This window comes from Oryctolagus cuniculus, chromosome 6, assembly GCF_051225735.1.
Source record: "Oryctolagus cuniculus isolate XC-2025 breed Fujian yellow rabbit chromosome 6, ASM5122573v1, whole genome shotgun sequence".
Classification (NCBI taxonomy): Eukaryota; Metazoa; Chordata; class Mammalia; order Lagomorpha; family Leporidae; genus Oryctolagus; species Oryctolagus cuniculus.
Window position 1 is genome coordinate 61,164,593 of NC_142872.1, and position 20,202 is coordinate 61,184,794.

General features: G+C 55.5%; 1 protein-coding gene and 1 long non-coding RNA gene across 2 annotated transcripts; one reads left to right on the forward strand and one right to left on the reverse strand.

Annotated features, from left to right (window-relative positions):
* Nucleotides 1–761: 761 nt before the first annotated feature.
* On the forward strand, nt 762–7,595 carry LOC149126155 (uncharacterized). The gene is made up of 3 exons (XR_016236463.1): nt 762–888; nt 3,104–3,220; nt 6,836–7,595. It is a non-coding gene; the product is annotated as an uncharacterized LOC149126155 (long non-coding RNA).
* On the reverse strand, nt 7,235–19,405 carry STC2 (stanniocalcin 2). Its single transcript, XM_002710386.6, has 4 exons — nt 18,812–19,405; nt 16,687–16,829; nt 14,275–14,486; nt 7,235–9,807 (listed from the first exon to the last, which is right to left on the reverse strand). Exons 1-4 carry the CDS (start codon nt 18,960–18,962, stop codon nt 9,405–9,407), a joined length of 909 nt encoding a protein of 302 aa, XP_002710432.1. The 5' UTR covers nt 18,963–19,405; the 3' UTR covers nt 7,235–9,404.
* Between the last annotated feature and the right edge of the window lie 797 nt (nt 19,406–20,202).

The window sequence follows — 20,202 nt, forward strand, 5'->3', positions numbered from 1 at the left end:
TGCAGTTTCCCCTGACTTTTTGAATTTTTCATTTGATTCCTCTCATAGCTTAATTTCCAGGAGTCTCACGGGGGTTGGAAAACATTCCTATTTTATGTCTCCTTAAGAAAAGGAATGGCCATGGATGGCTGTGCTGCATTCCCGGGAGAAGGCAGGAGGCCTGGGGCAGCTGGGCTGGTCAAGTAGGGTAGAGCGCGCAGGGTGGGAGATAACAGGGGGTGGGGGGACTGGGGAGCTGGAATGTGGGCTCAGTATCGGTGGGCTTTTCATTCTTGCAGAGAAGCTGGAAATCCGGACTTCTGTGAATAAAAAAGTCAACATGTGCATCAACCCAAGTCCAAACTGTTGGCTGCCATTGGACCTGTGAGCCAGCACTTGGTGGCCCTGCGGTGTGGGTTCTGAAGCTACATTCCCTGGGAGCAGCTGCATTTGCTCCCTCACCACTTTCTCCCAATCTGGCCAAAGGGCTGGGCGTGGGGAGAGCCTGTCTCCAAGCCTGGAGCTCTGTGTAAGGGTGTCGACTGTCCGGCAGTCCTGGGTGAGGGCTGCTCACACGCCGTCGCTGGGAAGAAGGGAGTTAGATCAATGCCTCCCTGGGTTCCCTCCCTGCTTCAGGGTCTGCTATGGTTGGATGTGGCTTGTCTCCCCCTGGGGATCACGTGCTGGAAGCTGTTTCCCCAGTGTGTTAAGGTGTGGTGGGGCCTTTAAGAGGCGGGGCCTGCAGGAGGTCGCTACTGGCCACGCCCCTCTCCCTCACTTCCTGTTCCGCCTTGTGATTCCTGCCTCCCTGCTGAGGATGCACGCAGCCTCTGGGGCCCCTGCAAGAGCCTGCACCATGCTTTTTGGATGTTCAGTCTCTAAAACCGAGTGAAATCATCTGTTTTCTTTGTAAGTTACCCAGCCCCCGGGCATGCCATTTCAGTCATTAAGCAATGGAAGGTGACCCACCCTGGGGGCCAATGCAGTGTCCACCCTGAGCCTCGGGGCAGCCCAGCGTCCTGGCTGGCCTTTCTCTGCGCTCTACTGTGGTCCTGCCCGTTTCCTTCCCTCCCACTCTCCCTTCACAGGTGTCATCTGGCACTGCCGTCCAATGCTCCCCGCCCCTACCCCTGTTCTCTGTGTGGTCCTGCACAACCCTGCCCCCAACAAGTCGCTGGCCCTTTGATTTCTCTCTGCTTCCCAGGGGACCCTCACTGCCATGGCTTTGAAGGCCCAGGCCTGGTTCCTTCCTTCTCTGCCTAAGGATGTCCCTGGTGGAGAGGCTGTGGCTGGGAAGGGACTCTCAGGATGCCCCAGTTGGGGGTGGGGGCATTCCTCTGCACAACTGCATTCAGTAGGAGGCAGGAGGGTCTCAGGGGAGGCTGTCCTCCCTGGAGGTGCTGGGATGCCCCCGGGGTCTCTGTCCATTCCCTGTTTTCTGTTTGGAAGTAAGCAGTAATTGGGGAGATTGATCGCGGGAGGCCCTCGGTGAGGACAGCTGGGGCAGGAGCTTTGCACCGACCCCCACCCTGAAGCCCCTTCCTCAGCACGGGGCGCTGAGTCCATGGAAGTCCTGCCAGGGCACAGGTAGAAGCCGGTGCTTCCTGAGTGACCCTGGTGGAGGAGCAGCCGAGCTGTGCCGGCAGCCACACCTCTGTGTCCACCTTGCTCTGTGGTCGCCCTCCTCTCCACTGCATATTTCAAAGTGAGGATCAGGGTCAGCTGACCTTGGCTGTTGAAAGGGGATGGAGTGGTGTCAGAGCCTCTTTCTTCTCTCCTGCCCGCTCCCCGGTGCTTCTGTGGGTTGAAGGGAGCAGGGGGAGCCCTCCTCTCCTCCTTGCCCTGCTAGGCGGGTGTGAGCCCCGCTCCTCTGTGCTGGAGCTCTCTTGCGTTTCCAGCAGCATGGAGGGGCTACAGTCCTGCCAGGCCACTCCTGGTGTTTCTCTTGCAGAGGCGGGCAGAAGCCCTTGGGGACCAAGAACCCAGGGTCCCCCGAAGACCGTCTTCATTTTCCTGGTTTAACCAGTCTCTTGCCCTTTTTTTTTTTTTTTTTTCAAAAAGAGCTCACTTACTGTGAGGAGGCATTTGGCGCTGTCCCTGGGCTCTGCTTCATTCTTTTGTGCCTTTCATCGTCTCATTTAAAAAAAAAATACATTTTTCTTCATTTCAGCTGAGTCATTTTCCTCCTCCTCCTCTTCTTGACACTCCCGGGAGCCGGAAGGAGCCCTGTCCCAAAACCTCGGCTCCTCCAAGGCCAGATCTTTTCCAAATGTCAAATGCTAAGGAACCTTGGCACAGAGCAGTGCGGGCCCTGGCCCCGAGTCCCTTTCCTGCCTTGTCTTGGGCAGTCCCTGCTTGCCATTTGCGTTAGAGGGGTGGTTATGGCTTTGTATGTGGGGCCTTGCCTTGAGGTATGCACAGCCAGCCTGCAGGAAGGGCCTGGGCTCCCCAGCCAGAGTCTCCTTGCTGGGAGGCGGAACGTGCCTCGGCCTTGGGGAGCTTGCCTGAAACTCACACCGGCCCAGAGCGGCAGCCTCCCGCATAGCTGCTCTTAGAGAGGGGGCTGGGACTCGCTCAGGGTGCCCCCTAGTAAACTCGCATCCCTTCCTGTCTAGTTCAGGCCAAGTCCCACTGCATGGCGCTGGCCCCTCTGCCCTGTCCCATAAAGATTTTGTACCTGCCAACTAATCCGTGGCAAGAACTGGGCAGCCAGCCTGCCTGCGCCCTTGGCTTTAGCTGCAGCCTTCCAGAAGGAACAAAAGCCATCATCCACATGGAACTTGATGGTCCTCATAACTTTTCCTGTGTACGAGGTTTATTCGAAATGTTCACGGAAAAATGGAACTGCAAGCAAAGTTTATTTTGGAGCAGAAAATCTTGAAATTCCACACACACACACACATATATATATATATATTTTAAAGATTTATTTATTTATTCAAAAGGCAGAGTTACAGAGAGGCAGAGGTGGGCGCAGGGGGAGAGGAGTCTTCCATCTGCTGGTTTACTCTGCAAATGGCTGCGATGGCCAGAGCTAGGCCGATCCAAAGCCAGGAGCCAGGAGCTTCTTCCAGGTCTCCCATGCGGGTGCAGGGGTCCAAGTCATCTTCTACTGCTTCCCCAGGCCACCAGCAGAGAGTGGATTGGAAGTGGAGCAGCTGGGACTCGAACCAATGTCCTTATGGGATGCCAGCATGGCAGGCAGCAGCTTTACCGGCTATGCCATAGCACCAGCCCCCAGGTATAGTTTTTTCATAATGTACATTTTTCACAAACTTTTTGAAGACCTCTTGTATGCAGGGATTTCAAGAACTTTTGTACCAAAGCAGCTTATCTTTTAATCCTTTTCCCATGGACTTTTGGAAGTGCCCTGGGATGTGACCGATGTGACTTTTTGGAGTGGGTACTGCGTCTGGCCTCACATCCGCAGGATAAGTGGTCAGTTCCCTCATTTGGAGGCTGCGGAAGCAGGTGTGGAAACTTTACCTGTCTTGCCAAGGTCTCTGGATCCAGCGGGCTTTGTTTTTTTCAGTCATTACTTTTTTCTATCTTTTCCCCAAAGCAGTTTGCCTGGTGTGAGACAAGCGTGTGGTTGGTTGGGAGTCTCCTGACTGCGGGACGACAGGGCTTGCTGTGTTGACACCTTGAGTGATTTGATTCGTCTCATGCATAGGCAAGGATGAAAAGTCACCCCTTCCTGGTTGTGGATTAAACCAACCACACATTGAGACTATTTTGGAAAAAATCCGCATCTCTACTGAACATGTACAGACTTCTCTCCTTTTCGTTATTTCATGAGCACCACGTGTAACAGTGATCTGCATAGCCCTTACGTCCTATCAGGTATCGCAAGTACTGTAGGGACGGTTTAAGGTGTGCAGGAGGATGCAACAGGTCATATGCAAGCTCCTTGCCATCTGATATATAAGGGACTCGAGCATTCGTGGAGTTTGGTATCTGTGTGGGTTCTGGATACCCAGGGGCAGCTGTATTTGCATAGAAGTCAGAGTGAATTGAAGCTTATCTGATTTCCTGCTTGGGCACCCTGGTAGACAACAGGTTTCATTCGTTCACCCACTTATTCCACTGTGTGGTAGCAGGGATCCCTGTAACTGTGTGTGAAAGCGACCTAATCTCTGCCCTCAGGGAGTTTATTTCGATCCTGGGGCTGACAGGACCAAAGGCAAAATCGAAAGTGTCAGCAGATTTGGAGAACATGCTGTAACGTCCTCCGATTAGTCTTGGGAAGGCAGTCACTGTGGAATGAGAGAGGCTACCCCAAGATAGCCATGTTCTGACAAGTGCTGGTGGGGAGAGAGGGAAGCAGACAGGAGCAGCCAGCTCCGAGGCACCATCTTGAGGAAGCCATCTTGGAATTGAATTTTCCAATCCCTGTTGCCCCAGATAACACCCTAGAAAGGGTCTAACCGCCAGCTGAGCCCTTCCACATTTCTGACCCACAAACTTAAGAGCTAAATAGTTGTTTCATCTTCACCATGCTCAGGTGGTAGCTTTGTTGCATAGCAATGGGCCATTGGGGTAGATGCCTAGGGGCTGATGGCTCTTCCTGAAGATGTCCTCCATGGAGCCAGCAGTCCCCCTTCTAACCCGAGGGCTCATGGGCAGTGAGCACTCCCCCTTCCCCTTCAGAACCACCACACATCCTGGAAACCGTCTAATGGAAAATAGCACCAGCTGACTCTCTTCAGCACCTTGTGAACAATGGGCCTGCCCTGAGAGTCGCTGGGGGAAGCTTTCCTTGTGTGTCCCAAGGCTCAGCTAGCCCAGGCAGCCTGATGCCACATGGTGGCTGTAGACCCACCATGTGGGCTCCATGAAGAAAGTTTGTACGTGTTAGTAGAGTGGGTGTTGGGAGATTTGGGCTCATGGTGGAGGAATCCATTTCATGCATATGGTTAGGTTGGCTTTGTGACTTTTTTGTCTGTTCCTTTGGGGAGTGACTTTGTGTGTGTGTGTGTGTGTGTGTGTGTGCTTTTCGGGGAGTGATAAAAACTGAACTGCTTATGCAAGCAGCAACGCGTGACTCCTAGTCCAAGGCTTCTATTGCTCTTTTCTTTTCTTCTCCGCCCACAAAAAAATAATTCACATAAAACCTGTCCTCTGGCCAAGGCTTGTCCCCTGCTTAGCAGGGGGCTTTCTTTTTTTCCTTTTTTTTTTCCTTTTTTTTTTTTTTTTTTGTTGACTTTAGAACAAATTTGGCTTTCTGTCTCCAGATTTTGAGGCTCGCTGCTCTGGCTTCCTTGCAACTCACTTAAACACCAGCCTATTTGGAAACCCCTCTGCCATTTTTCTCCCACAGCCTAAAAATTGCTGAACTGTTGGACTGGAGTAATCCGGGGGGGGGGGGGGTGTCAGGGAGAGGAGGGCAGCTGTGTTTCAGAACTTATCCAGGTGCATTTAACCCATGCGTTCACATCTAGGGTGAGAGAGGGCAAGTCAGGGGAGCAGAGGGAGCCTGGGAGTAGGTTTGCATGCAGGCTCCAGCACTTGCTACCTTGTGACTGGCTCTAGGCGTGTTAAGATGTCTTTGAGCCTCAGTCTTATCATCTGTAAAGTGGAATTCAGAAACGGTATCTGTGCAGCACCAGACAAAGTAGGGGGCACATCACGGATCCCCAAGAGTCTGAAATAGTCACGAGGAGGAGGATGACCATTAGGAAGAGCTCTGGAGAGCCTGGCTTCTCTGTTTTCCTTGGTGGTATGTGAGTGGACCCTTTGGAAAAATCGCCTGCCAGGCAAGCAAAGTGATAAAATTTCACAGTTTTCCTGCTCCCTCTCCTGGACCAGAATCTGGGTCTTTGCAGAGGGGAGAGGTGATGGCGTCACTGCTCCTTTCCATTGCAAAGGGGAACTCATCGGGGGCCCAGTGCTTCCATAAAAGCATGGACTTGTCCTTTCCCCAACCCGCTTAAGGGACAGGCCTGCACTCATCGGTTTAAATTAAAAATAGATCGAAGACCTGAAGTGTGGGCTTCCCAGTCCCCAATCTGGGTTTGAGCTCAAAATCCCATTCACAAGTACCATGACTTGGGACAAGACTCTACCTCAGTTTTTTCCACTGTAAAATGGGAATGATACCTACAACCTCTGGGGATGTAGTCAGGATGAAATCTCGCATGCAGAATGCAGGCCATTTGTGAGCCAGGACTTCAGCTGAGTTTTGTGGTGATGAAGTGCTGGGGAAGAGGCGGTGAGCTCCCTGGCCTGTGCCAGCCTCAGAGCTGTACGGTCGGTGGCATTTACTGCAGGCTCAGTCTGAAAGACAGGGTGGCCAGGCCATAGGAGGAGTTGCCATTGTGACACCAGTGTGCTGTGAGGAGCCCAGACTGGGTGCATGCGATCCCTTCTCTTTGGGTCGCTCCAGCTTGGGTAAAGCCACAGTGGAGGAGAAGCCTGGGTGGTCTTCCTCTGGTTTCCCCTTATCCAGAAGCAGAAGAGCCCCTGGAGTACAGGGTCCCCCCGGGGATGTCAAACACCCTCTGGGACAATGAGGCTGTGGCACTGGCAGCCATTACTTAACACCTTTGTTGATGCTTGAACAAAACATATGCACCGTGACCGTGTGTTAGTCCTGCTGCCCAGACCCCCAGCAGGAGCAGGCACTGCGGCCTGGCAAGCCCGCATGGGCTCCGGGACCAGACGGGGCTGTCTTTCCTTAGGAAATGGCCACTGGAAGCATTGTTTTTCCAGATTGTGTCAGCGACGCCTTTGACTCGGTTCGAGTTAAAATTTCTCCCTTTGTCTGTGTGTGTGAAAATATGACTGCCGTTCTGGTGTCTTCTATTTATTTAGTTTTGGGTGTCAGCATGTTACTCTCCTCGCCCTCTCATTTCAGAAGAACAGAGCTATTTATTGATACAAAGGAGAGGTGTTCAGAGCATCCTGTTAAGATGCAGAGCTCAAAATAAACATCAGAGCTTTCTTTGGAGACCCACACCCTTCCTCAAAGGAAGGCCCGTGCTTAAATTTGTACGGAGTCCGAAGCCCAAGCCGAGGAGCTATTTTTAATGACTGCTTTGCTTACATTTTACACTGTGCAAGTGCCTAGACCAACGCTCATGGGAATCTGGACTTTCCTTGGTTTTGAGCGGAAGAAGCTGGGTGGTAAATGATTTTTGTACATAACACTAGGAACCAGAATGGAATGGTATCCTTCTGACTTTTGAGAAAACAAAACAAAAAAACCCAATAAACAAATGGCATAAAAAATGCACAAGAGACATGAGCCAAGGCGTTCAAAAGAAGAGATTAAGCAGTTTTATGCTTTAGGGGATAATCAATACAAATGACAAATATTTACACCCGAAGCAGCAAGTGGCACATCGGTAGGCACAAACATGTGTGACATGGACATGGAGGAAACTACAAAGTGATGCCTCTCACACCTCCAGGCCAGGAGACGCCAGGAGCCGGCCCAGCTACGAAAGAGAAGGCCACTGCTTTAGCCCGGAGCAGTGTTCGGAGAGTCACGGGCTGTGGGGGGTGTGCGGTTCCCATGGCAGGCTCGGGCTTGCCCCTCCTCCTGCCCACGAGAGCAGAGCTGGACGACGCGCCCCGACTCCTTTGCTGTCTGCACCTGTAGATCTTTCTGGGTGCTTCTTCGGGCACACTGCCCCCTCGGCCCCACCCGATGATGTGTTTCCGACGTGGGGTTGGGTTTTGGGCACTTAAGCATTAGCTGTCTTTCAGGTGAAGTTGTTCTCCAGAAGTTATGTGAGAATAGCTAAAGGCAGCATCTTCTGCGTCCGTGGCCTCCTGTGGCCTCCAGGGAGAGCTGCTAAGTTGATAGATAACGGTGGATGCATTCTTTCTGGCCCAGTCACTAGAACAAGGATTAGCAAACCGTGGCCTCTCAAATCCAGCTGGGTGCCTGCTCAATACAATTTGGCCGGCACAGAGCCAGGACTTTGGGTTCATGTGTCTGTGGCTGTCTGTGTGCCCTCACAGCACGGTTGAGGAGCGGCTGCAGAGACTCCGTGGCCCGCCAAGCTGAAAAGACCCTCATCCACCATCTGGCTCTTGATGGGGGCAAGCCTGCAGACCCTGGCTCTGGATGGACCTGGCCCAGCTCACCCGTGCACTCCTGGCAATAGCGACTCCCGTTCCTGCACCGGCAGTGGGAAAGGATAAGCCTTCATTTGATTGCCTTGGAGGGAGAAAAGGCTGGGCTGCGAGACGGTTTAAATTGCTGCAAGAACCCCACTGCTGTCTTCCTATCAGTCTCCCCTTCCTTGTATTTTTAGATCTGTCTCTCTTCTCTGCCTGCTCTCCTTTCTTCCACTTCAGCTCCTTGTTGCTAAATTTCAAATAAATTAGGATCTGGAAAATCCTGGCCCTTAGAGATTTTGGGCAAGCTCCTCCATTTATGTGAAAGGTCAGCATTCCTTGCTGGGAGTGACCGATTAATTCTTTCAATCTCTTCAACTTTGGGAAAAGCCAGGGTTCCAGCCTGGCCTCCCGGAATGGCCAGGAAGGTGTTTTCCGGCTCTTGGCTGAGGGTCGGGGTGAGATAACCAGATCCTAAGGGAATCTCCCTCCAGCAGGCACCTCCTGTGCTCACACGCCAGCAGGTGTAGTTTGTCTCCAGTGGGGACGAGCCCACGTGAGGCAGTCCCAGGTGCAGCCACGCTGGATTCCTTTTTCAACAGCACTTAAAGAAAACACCAGCCTCCAAGGATGGGCCGTTTTTTTTTTCCCCCTTTGAGCTGGTTTTAAAGACCGAGTTGCTGTGTTTAAAAGCCATTTATTTAGACGACAGATAATGTAGATGGAACCGGATAAATAAAAAAGTGAAGTCGAGATTGGAAGCAGTGGTTAAAATATAAACACACAGGGCCACTCCCTTGGACGGTGTCCCCCAAACAGAACAATGGCTCAGAAACGGCACATGGAAATGACATGCCCCACCCTCCCAAGCAGCTCCGACCCACAAGGTCCCATGCAAGAAACTGGATTTCACTGTGGCGCCAAGCACGCCCTGGGCTCCTGGCTGCTCTCTGCCCTTGCTCTGCAGCGCCAGGGACATTTCACTGTTCTCTCCTGCCCCTGTGCCCTCCACAAAGACAGCACCCAGCGTGTGGCCTAGCCTGGGTGGGCTGCTTCATCCTGCCCCTTCCTGCCTCACCTGCCCTGCCACGGAGTGCTCTGCCCAAGGAAGATGACAAGGGTGCAGGAGGAAGTGTGCGTGGTGCCCGCTGGCCAGGCACCACTGAGACCTCGCTGCCCCTGGAGTCTCCACCTCACCTGCGCATCCCGCTAGCGTGCACCTGCACGAAGTCCACAATCCCCACAAAATCCTGCGTGTGGCATCCCCCCTCTTTAATGGTAAATGTTCTGGAATGTCCATAGATAAGAAAATGGACGGCATGGAGGAAAAAAGGCTCGTGACCTGCCGCGCTGTCATTTCACCTCCGGATGTCGGAATACTCGGACTGCTCGTCTTCCCACTCGCTGCTTCCGGAAGGTCCCTGGGCCCCGGGGCTGCCGGCCCGGCCCCGGGCATGGGCATTTGGGTGGCTCCTGCTTCCTCGCTCTCCCTTGGCTCCACGGCTGGTCTCCTTACTGCTGGGCTCTGCGTGGTGGGGACCAGCTTCGCCGTGGTGGGCCCTGGGGAGCTTGGTCCTGTCCACTTGGAGCTGGCGCTCTGGAAGTGCTGTGGGGGGCCTCTGGATGGTGGGGGTGCAGAAGCTCAGGATGGAGCAGAGGCCGCCCCAGTTCTGCTCACACTGGGCCTGGACGCTGTGGGTGACGGCCTCCTTCACCTCCTCCCCACAGGTCAGAAGCAGGTTCACAAGGTCTACGTAGGGCCTAGGGTGAGAACAGAGACGTGATGAGAATGGGACAGGTGCCGAAGAGGCTATGGACCATGCTGGGAAAGAGAGCTGGGGCTAGCGCCGGCCTGGGTTTGGAATTCTCTAGGATGGCTTCCAGCCTTGACCCGCATTCCAGTGAGTACTGGTCCCTCACTCTTCCTGGGGGACTTTTGGGGCCCTAGAAGGCTCCCACTCTTGGGAGTCATTGTAGAGGCAGGGCACATGCAGGACAAAGGGACAACTCCCAGGTGCACAGGACAGGAGCCTATGGTTGGGGCACCCATGTCAATGATGAGAGGAGGCGGGGGTCCTGGGCTGTGCCCAGGCTGCACCAGCCGGGCGGGTTAGCACAGGTGAGGAGTTGGGTCTTCAGCACACAGCGGCGAGCAGAGGAGTCTTGGGTAGGGCAGAAGCCGTGCAGGTTCAGGGCGAGGGGAGCGGCCACTGACCGTCTTGTGAGCCCCTTATTGTTCCCATCCCTCACTTGTGGTATTGGAGAGGTTGGCTGGTTTGGTACTGGGTGAGTCTCCCCAGAGCGAGGCGCCCAGGAAGCCACGGTCCTCACGTCTATGATTACCCCTGGCTTAAACTTGTGACAGAGGAGGGGCTTTCTGGAAGCCACTGGATGCCCCTCCCTCTGCACCTAGCTAGGGTGGAGCTGTCCTTTCCCGTGGAGCTTTGTATCCCGGGTGATGGGGCTGGGCAGTGGACGTGGCTGTCCAACCATCTTTATTCTTTCAGCCTGGGGGGCGGGGGTCCACGTGCAGAATGAAAGCAAGCTCCTGCGAAGCACGCTCAATTCTGGAGGGCAGAGACAGTGGCTCAGACCCTTGGGTTGTTCTTTGGGAAAACTTCCGGAGTGCACTGTGGGGTGGAAGCTTTTGCATTTGTTCACCCCTTGATATGTGGTGTTCCCAGCCATGGGCTCCCATGGCCCACCCACTGAGCCTCTCTCACCTGCCTCCCTGGCCTTTTAGGATCCCTAGGGAGCATGGGATGTGTCATGTGTATAACCTGCTCTCTTGGTAGCCCTCGGCTAGCAGAGGGTCTGGACACGTCTGACCACGAGCCTCGCGGCCCTGGGCCGTCACCCCGCTGAGGGAGATCCCTCTGGAATGTGAGGTCCTTGGGGACAAGGAGCACACGTGCTCTTCTGTGGGAGCCCTGTCCACTTGGGAGGCCGTGTCACAGCCTGGGTCATCTTTGCCTTGTGGGCTGGCCCTTGTTGCTATGCAGAAGGAGCAGACTGTTACCCGCCATCCCAGTCCTCTTGCTTCCCGGATGTAAACAGCGAGGTGGCTTCTGGAACCTTCCAGGTTGGGGTAGAGCGGAGGAATGCTCTGGCTGACAGAGAACAGGCTGCTTTTTGAGGCCCATCTGATGTCCTTGGAGTTGGATGGGCTGAGAACTGACTCTCTAAGGCAGGTGGCTGCTGCTGACCAAGACGGTGATCAGGCAGGTGGCCAACCCAGGGACACGCTCAGAGCATGTGGGTTTCCTTCATCTTTTGAAAACTAAAGCCACTGTGTCAGGGAGCTCAAGTCCAGTGCTAAAACAGCTGCAGGACTTAAGCGCCTCACTGTTGGGGCCACCCCCGGGCAAGTGTAGGTGTGCCCCCCTCTGGGGATCAGGAGCAGTCGTGCTGGGCTGTCAAGCTGATGTTCCTCCTTAGGCCCCTCTGAAGCAACAGGAGGGCGCCCTCAGTCTCCTTGTGCAGGGCAGGCTGCCTGCCAGGTGAGCTCTTGGAACCCCCAAGGCCAGATCAGCCCACGCTCCCCTCTGCCCTTGGCCCTCACCCAAGGAGGAAGCTGTGAACCCTGGGGACGGGTGTGTGTGTGTGTGTGTGTGTGTGTAACCTCGCATATCTAAGCCGTGTTTGAAGCTGGCACCTCCTCAGGCTGCAAGCTCAGCCCGTATCTACGGACGACTTGCTCGGCTGGGTGTCTGCAGAGGCTGAGAGATTTGAAAGCCTAGTTGGAGGGGGGTGTGTCTGGATGAGTGTGGTGGCCGGCCTGGCAGGCTGGCGGCAGCTAGGGAGAGGCAGACGAGAAGGCGAAACGTGGGGCAGGGAGCAGAGTGGGGTCGGGGAGCTGGGGAGAGAAGCTGCTTTAACTGCATGGGCAAGCTTTGGGCTGCGTAGGGTTGGGCTGAGGAAGAGGAGTGTTGTGGATTCTGGGGTGACTTGATTTCCCCCTCTCTAAAGGGAAAAGCAAATTCTGTCCTAATTTTCTTGCTTGTGACAATGGATGCCACCCCTTTGGAACCGGCCCTCTTGATAGCTGGGGAGGGACCGATTTCTTTAACCTGTTAAGACGGGTGGAGAGAAAACCGCCAAAGAACTCGGGCAATTCAGCTCGAGGAGTGCGCTGACGTATACCGTGTGCTGGTGGCGTCAGAACGGGAGGTCATGGGGGCTGCTGGGGGGCTGGAGTTAGGCGAGACCCGGTGCCTGGAGGTGCTGGCTTAGAAGGAGACAAGGGGACTGCCAGGTGACCACAGGGAGCGTTCTTCCTGGCTTCTTGGAGGGGCTCTGGGCGTGTGCTACAGACTTAGAAACCAGTGCCTCTCACTCGCACCTGACGCCAATCAGCTGTCTCAAATGACTGGCATGTGAGGACAGAGACGCTTCCTGGGGTTCCTCAGCCGTGGGCACTTGCCTCTCCCAGGGCACTTTGAAGGAGAGCGGCATCACAGCGCTCTCTGTGTGTGACGGGGATACATTTGAGAAAAGGAGAATGCTGCCGTATCTGGGGACCGAGGAACCCAGGCCAGGCCAGCAGCAGGGAGGCTGGGAGGTACGAGGTATCACAGCTGGCTTTGGGCATAAACAAAGAGTTACTTCAGAAAGTTCATGCAGAAGTGGAATTAAAAGGTGACATTATTTGGGTTGCAAACTTTTCTGGGGGGACCCACATATAGTTATTTCATCATGTGTACATTTTGCATGAATTTTTTGAAGATCCCTTGTATCACCAACTCCCAAGCTGCAAAGTAGGAATCAGATCTTAGAGCGAGTTTGGTAACCTCTCTGCTGCACTTTCCTGTCTGTTAAATAACAACAGTCACTTCTGTCTCCAGCACCCCTGGGAAAGGTGAATGGGCTAATCCACGCAGAAGCTCCGGCCAAGCGCCTGGCACATTAAGAACTGACAGCTCTTACTGCCGTTGTTACTCTTCCTTTACCGGTGTCTGGAAGAATGAAAGATACTGCATAAAGCATTGGCGTAATTCGAGGAGAAGGCAGCATTATTTTGCTGCCTGCAGAGTGTCACTTGAACCTTATTCTAGCACTGCAGCAAAAGGGTTCTGCGAGCTACCTGGGACCTTCTGTCAAGTGCAAAGTGACAAGAGATAGCCAGTGGTGTTGGTGGGGCCTGGGGCAGCTTGGTTAGTGACACTGCTGGGGGGAGCCCATTGCCCAGAGTTTATACGATTGTACTGATTTGGCCCTATGAGTCCCTGAGGGAGGACCCATGGCACCATCAAACTGGCAGTGACATAGACTGGACTGCACAGCTGCTGGCTTTCTTCCTGCCCTGCACCTCCAAGGAAGGGGCCACTGTCGCCTCCCCAGGTCACTGACCACGCTTGGGAACAACCATGTGTGTTTAGCTCTCTGTAGCATTTACCTGCAGCTGGGATACAGGGAAGGGAGGAGATGTCCCAAGTTCATCACGGAACTGCAGGTCTTTACGTGAACTTACTAAACGTTTAAACTTACTTTACGTAAGTTCACGTTTCCCGGCTCTGGCACGGAAGTGCTTAGCAGCTCAGTGAGAGTCTTTGATGTTTGTTTTGCATTTTCTCTCTGAGGGCATTAATGTGTTAGGAAAGATGAGTTGGGCCATCTAAGAGGGAAGGGAGGTGTGGAGGGAAGGAAAAAGAGCTTTTGCTCTCCCCTTTTGGGCTTTTAAGAGTGTAGGTTCTGGAGCTGTAGTGCCTAAATCCCAGTCCTTGCCATGCCTCTCCCTAGCTGTGTGACCTTTGCCTCGGGACTCAGTTTTCTCATCTGTATAATGGAAGGGCTATGGGAATTCAGCTTATAGGTGTGTTATAGGGTCCGAGCAAAACATTCCTATAAAGGCCCCAGCACAGTGCCTGGACTTAGCAAGTGTTCAACAAATGTCCTTGGCCACCAGCTGTGAGGACACTCTGGCGGCTACTCTGATCACTGGGAGAACCATTGCCTTCTTGGCTAAGGGGAGGAGTGCTTGTGAGTGGGCACATTTCATGCTTAGTCAAAAAATAAAGAAATCTTCATGTTTCTGCTGCTTGTGATTTTGAAAGCGAGGATGCAAGTATCACTTTTCCTGAAAGCCAGCAGCCAAGAGGGCTCCTAGGGCCGGCAGTGCAGCTTTCTGCTGGACCAGAGTGCAGCCGCCAAAAGCACAGCCCCTCACCCAGAGTGCAGCCCAACCCCCCTGCTCTGCCCTAGGTCAGGCCCCGGTGGGGCAGAACTCACTCGTGCAGCAGTAAGTCCTTGAAGTGTATCATCTCCACGATGACCCGGATGTTGTCCTGGGCGGCTGAGCACAGGTCGTGTTTGAGGTAGCATTCCCGCTGCAGCTGGAACACCATCTCCTTAATGGCCGGGCACTTGCGGCTTATGCAGCCGAACCTGTGGCGCAGAGCGTGGGCCTTGCACTTCAAGGCATCCTTGATGAAGGACTTGCCCTGGGAGCACAGCATGGAGAAAGGGAGAGGGGGCAGAAGAGGCTTTGGTCCAGGTTTAAGCATCCACAGGTGCCAACAATGGGGCCCCAAAGTCCCGCCCCCGACTGACGCCCTCCCCGGTGAGGGACTTGACCCCTCAGGCAGTGGGCCAGAAAGGACACTCGTTCTGTCAGCTCACCCATCTGCCTCCTTCCTCCCCGGCCGCACCTTCAGCTTCCCTCGCACTGGGGCAGCCCGGGGTGGCTGAAGGGTGGCAATTTTTTGGGAACACATAGGGGAGTTTGGCCAGACGCAAATCCACAACTCCTTCGTGGCTCTCAGCATGAGTTTTTCTTAAGCGGAAGGTACCCTTCTGTCCAAATCTCACCCTTTCCCATTTCTCACATCCTCAGCGTGACTAACTGCCCTCCCTCTGCCACCCGAGACCTGCACTCTCGTGGCCTCTGATCCCTCCGGGAGCAACGTTCTTGTCCTTCTTGAAAGCGGTTCTATTCCTTTAAACGGCTGGGATGGCTGCCTCGGAGAGGCCGGCCTGGCGCCCTGCCTGGCAGCATCTGGAGTCTGAACTGCCCAACCGACGGGCCCTCCCCCACGCTCCCTGCTTCTGAGCCGCTGAGGCCGCCAGGCATGCATCTGGCCTTCGGTCCGCTTTCCTGGCAACCCCCTTACATTGTGCTTATCCTAGAAAGGAGACAGCTGCTGGGGGTGTGCAGGCGAGCCCGGGCGGCGGCTCCCTTATCAATCTCCGGGGGCCCAGAGGCATTGTGGGATACCCACAGGAATCCCAGGACCCCCCATTACTATAGAAACGAGCTGTCGTCCACGAGGTCACCCCTCTGTTTTTAGACAGGCCCGGAAGTCACTGAGTTGGGAAAGTAAACCGGTTTAGGTTGGAAGTGGGAAGGCAGCCAGCACGTTTATTTTGGTTCTCTCTTTAGAAGCAGCCGAAATGTCTGCAGATAGTGTCTGATTGCCGAGGAACCATGTTCCCCCACCCCCACCCCCCACCTTCCCAGTAGGAGCCAAATGGGATAGAGGGCACGGTGTGGCGACGTATGGAGGAGCTGTGTGTGCACTTGAAAGCGGTGCCTCTCACCGCAGAGCTTGGGAAGCTCACCCAGGCAGGCTGAGTCTGTGGGCTCTGCTTGGGCGTTCTGCTCCGACACACGGTGGGGTTGCCCTGCAATGCACCTCCTTCCTCCGGAATTCCTACTCTGTTTCCTAATGCCAGTTAAGATGCTTTATTAAGGAGCCGCCAGGAGTTCCTTCCCTGGTTTCTGTTTCCTGCTCTGGACACCTCATATCCTCCTGAGTTTGGGCTGCCAGCCCTGCCACCCCCCTCTGTTGGTGCCCAGGCAGTCCTCCGTGAGGTCCGGCTTTGTCCAAGATGTAGCGGATGGTGACTGGCGGCAGCGTGCACTAATTGCACCTACATGGTCGGCCCCCTCCAGACACTGTGACGTGGAGGACCAGGCACGGGAGCTATAATAGCAGGTGTTTCAACAGGGCATGGAGGCCAAGGAGGAGAATGCAGACAATGAGCCTTGGGCCACCTGCCACCTAACTGTATTACTGGAGTCCTCAACCCTGCAGCCCTGCATTGCTTGTTGTCTTCCTGCCCTGCTCCCAGCAGCACCGAGGCTTTCCCCTGGGGACCCGAGGATGACTGAAGTGGCTCAGGCCCTGATGATGCTACATGGAGCCAAAGAGGAGTGTGCAACCACGAAGAGGAGTGTGCAACCACGACAGTCATTCAGGGTTTGGCTTTTCAGGTCTGGAGAGAAGAGGCTGTGACTTAGCGGGGAATGAAAGTCTGCTCCCTTGGAGGCCTTGGAATTATCCAGGTGGCCTGGATTCTCCACACACACCCCAGAGTAGGAGAAGCCAGCTCTCAGGACTGGGTTCCCTGTGGCCAGACGCAAAGTGTTCATCATTTGTTATGACTTTGACAGCCAATCCACTTTGCTTGTGTAGACACTACCAAAGGGTGTAGAAGGTTCTAACCTGATGATGGCTACAGAGGTCAGACTGTGGGTGCAGCTGGGGGACACTGGCACCCTGTTGTAAGCCTAGCATGCCTCTGGCCAGTGCTGAAAACACACCACAGAGAACAGCTAAGGAAATCTATTCACGTCCCAGCCACCTTTTCAATCACACCGCGCTAACCCCAAACATTCTTCCCACTCTAGTTAGCTTTTACCTGGGCATCAAATTTTCCAGCGTTGTGCAGGAAAGTCATGCAGATCCCATGTAAGCCTCGAATCTCACAAGAATTGTTCTCGAAGCATTCAAACACGCCACACCCCACGTCACCAGCGTTGACCAAACAGTGCTGGATCTCGGCTAAAATGAAAATGACACACAGATGTATACAAAACTCTCAGCCCCACTGGGGAACGCAGACAGGTCAGTTGGAATACCAATTATTGACCGTCGAAGGAAAACTTAAAATAAAAAAAAAAAGGAGAGAGAGACAGACAGACAGACTATTTTAGGAATTGAAAAGCCAGGAGGCAGAATCTCATCACGGAGTGGACTCATGAAAAATATGGTTATTTGAAAATACTTGTAAAAATTTGCCAAAAGTGCAAACATTACAACCAGAAGTTCTTAGGTCTGAGCGTTCTTTTTAAAAAATCTATCTTTACCATTTCATTCAAGTATTTGTGGGACTAGCTGGAGAGCAGCCCCTATTTCAGTGTTTTAAACCCACGGCCAACAATCAGAGGTTGATTGAAAGCTGTGCTTTATCAATGAAACGCCCCTCTCTACTTGGATCTGCAGAGGCTGCTGCGCCGAGGTCACAGCCATTGCCTCCCCGATTCCCAAATGAGAGCGTCCAAAAAGCAGTTTCAATTCAGCTTTATGATTCAACACCTAAAAATCAAAACAAAATTCCTATTAAGGCAGCGCCTCCAAACCCTCCGCATTAAAAATACCAGGCTGGGGAAGCTGCGGTTTGCCTGCAGGCTCGGGGAGCTAGGCAGAGGGGCAGCCTTCCGAGGCTCATCACCCCACCCCCGCCCCCGCCCCCGCAGCTGGAAGCTCCTTTTGATCAGGATCCAGGACGAGCGATCACTTAACACCCCCCCCCCCCCCCCAGTCCCTGCGGCCCCGTAGCCCGCGCCCTCCTCCACGGAACGCGGATGTCACCCTCCTCTGAAAGGACCAAACGGGGGAAAATGACTGTCAGGCTGCAGTGTGCGGAACCTCTCGCCTCCTCCCCTCTCCCCAATTCTCTGATTTCAACCAACCACAAAATTACATCAGAAAAGTAGATTTTCGCAGAAGGGCGGGGTCGGAGTAGAAAATCCGCATTCGGATGAAATCTAGTGAGAGAATGAGGGGCGTGTATCGTGCGGTGGGTCACCCACGACCGAGAATCGCGTTCCTTTCTCAGGGACAGCTCGGAGAGGGCGTTGGGGGGCTCGGGCCTGGGGTGCCGGCCCCGGCCTGTGGAGGTACCGGGCTCCGGGCCACCCTGCGCCCGGCCGGGGCGCGAGGGCTGGACGCACGGGGCCGCGACACACTCACTCAGGGAGTCTCTAATGAGCACTGGTGCCTTCCTGCTGGCGCGGTGAGCGCACGCACGCCGCCGCCGCCGCGTTCGCACGGCCCCCGAGAGGCAGCAGTGGGAGGCGGGTGCAGAGCGACAGGACCGGAGGCAGATTTCCTTTCTCTCCCCAGGGCTGGGAAAAGGGCCAGCCCCGTGCTCTGCACGCCCAGCTCGGCTCCGCAGCTTGCCCGTGAGCCGAGAGCCCGGGGGCCGGCGGCGCCACGGCAAAGGTACGCCTTGCGCCACCCGGTTCCCCCCTCCGGAAAGCAATGCCCCCAGGGGCGAAGTTCGCGATGCCATTAGTCTCGTCCGCGAAGTTCTGGGATTGGGGGCATCTTGGGGTGGGAGTGGGGGTGGGGGCTTAGCAGTCCTGGCGAGGCTAGCCGGCCGGGAAAAGAAGTTTTCCGGGTGCACGGCGCAGCCCAGCTCTCGGGACTTGAGGGCTTGCCGCCGGCCGGCCAGGATGGAGAAGTGCGCTTTGCATGGGGTCCGGGACTTGAGGGGCTGGCCCCAGCAACGTCAGGCGCTGCCTCATTCCCCTCGCCCCGGAGTACAGCAACAAGTCGTGCCCCAGCCATTTCATCATCCGGCTAGCACGTGCGGATTCCGGGCGCTCGGAGCTCCGCGCGGACCTCGCCTCGCCTGGCGCTTCCCTCTGCGCGGCCCGCGCCACCCCGAGAGTTTTTGCACGGTCCGAGGTGGGCGCGCTGCGTGGGTGCACGGCGTCCCCTCCGAGTTAAGTCCCGGCCGCCGAGGCGCACGCATTTACCTGTGTTCTGCAGGGACAGGCGGCCTTTCTGCTGGGAGCCCCTGTCTGGGAGCCCCTCGGGCGGGTGGGTGGCGTCGGTCCCCCGCGCCAGGTCGAAGGTGGCGAACACCAAAGTCAGGGTCACGAACCGGCCCAGCCGCTCGGCACACATGCTTCTCCGTGCAAACCTCCTGCCGGGAGACCTGGATTCTTTGTGCGCCCCTCCTCCTCCTCTTCCTCCTCCGCCGCTTCCCCCCCTCCTCCCACTCTTCCTCCTCGCTCGCCTTTCCCTCCTGGTGGCGGCCGCGGCCGGAGTAGAGGTTACCCAGCGCCCTCCCGTAGCTCCCAGGAGAGCATGTGACCAGGCCGTTAGCAGCGCCGCGAGTGCCGGGCAACGGCGCGGATGGTGCCTCAAATATCCCTGGAAGCTCTGGTGTCACTTGAATGAAGGAGTCGAGCAGGTGTTGTCCCGGCGGCTGGACCAATCCGAGACCCCGGCCCGTTTGACAACACAGCCGGGAGGCGGGGCCTGCGTCCAACTACTCCAGGAGGAAGCCGAGCGCCGCTGGGAGCGCCCCACAAAGTTGCCGACCTGGCGGCAGCCGGGCGTTTGCGTGCTCGTGTGTGCGTGCGCGTGTGTGCATATGTGTGTGTGTGTGTGTGTGCGCGCGAGAGAGAGAAAGAGAGAGAGAGCGCGCGACCAAGCGAGCGCGTCCGGAGGGGCGTGCGCGTGTGCAGGGGCGCCAGGGCAATGGCCGAACGGACTTCAAAAAGTCAGAGCGAATCGCGGCTCGCGTTGTAGCTACGCAAGGCGAGAGGGGACCGTCCGCGCTGGGACAACGACCTTCCAGTCCCTGGCTCGACTCAGTGCAGCATCAGGCCGGGTCACTTTCCTATTTCCTCAGTTTGGAAACGAGTGGGAGCCCCAGCCCTGATCCTTGATCGATTGGGCACACTGATGCTGTGTGGGCAAACTGAGCACATGTCAGGATTCCTGGAGCTGTGACGCTTGGCATTAAAGACAAAACAACCCACAAACCCACTCCTGAGGATGGGAACAGGAGCCCCAAAGTATTTGGCCTGAGCAACGCCCCCACCTTCCCACCACCTTGTGGCTCCGCTTTGCTGGTCCCTGCAACACCTAAGGTGTCCTTTCTCGCCCCTCCTCCATCCCAGACGGCTTCCAGGCTGGGCTGCAGGGATCCAGGTGACAATCTGGACTTGCATCATTTCCAGGTGGGTGGCGGGGAGGCCCAGGCCGCCCTGAGTCAGCCCACCGCGGAGCATCGCGTGCCCCGGAGGCTGCAGCTTGAAAGGCAACTTCCCGCGTCTCCAAACACACTGTCCCACGTTCCCAAAGCGCGGCTCGCCGCCCGGCTCTGGATTCCCTTTGCACTCCAGCCAGCGGATGG

Excerpts from the sequence above, each read along its gene's own strand:
- STC2 (XM_002710386.6), bottom strand. The coding sequence starts at position 18,962 with ATGTGTGCCGAGCGGCTGGGCCGGTTCGTGACCCTGACTTTGGTGTTC. Across the intron at positions 14,487-16,686 it reads CTGGAAAATTTGATGCCCAG|GGCAAGTCCTTCATCAAGGA; the intron begins GTAAAAGCTAAC and ends CTGTGCTCCCAG. Across the intron at positions 9,808-14,274 it reads AAGGACTTACTGCTGCACGA|GCCCTACGTAGACCTTGTGA; the intron begins GTGAGTTCTGCC and ends TTCTCACCCTAG.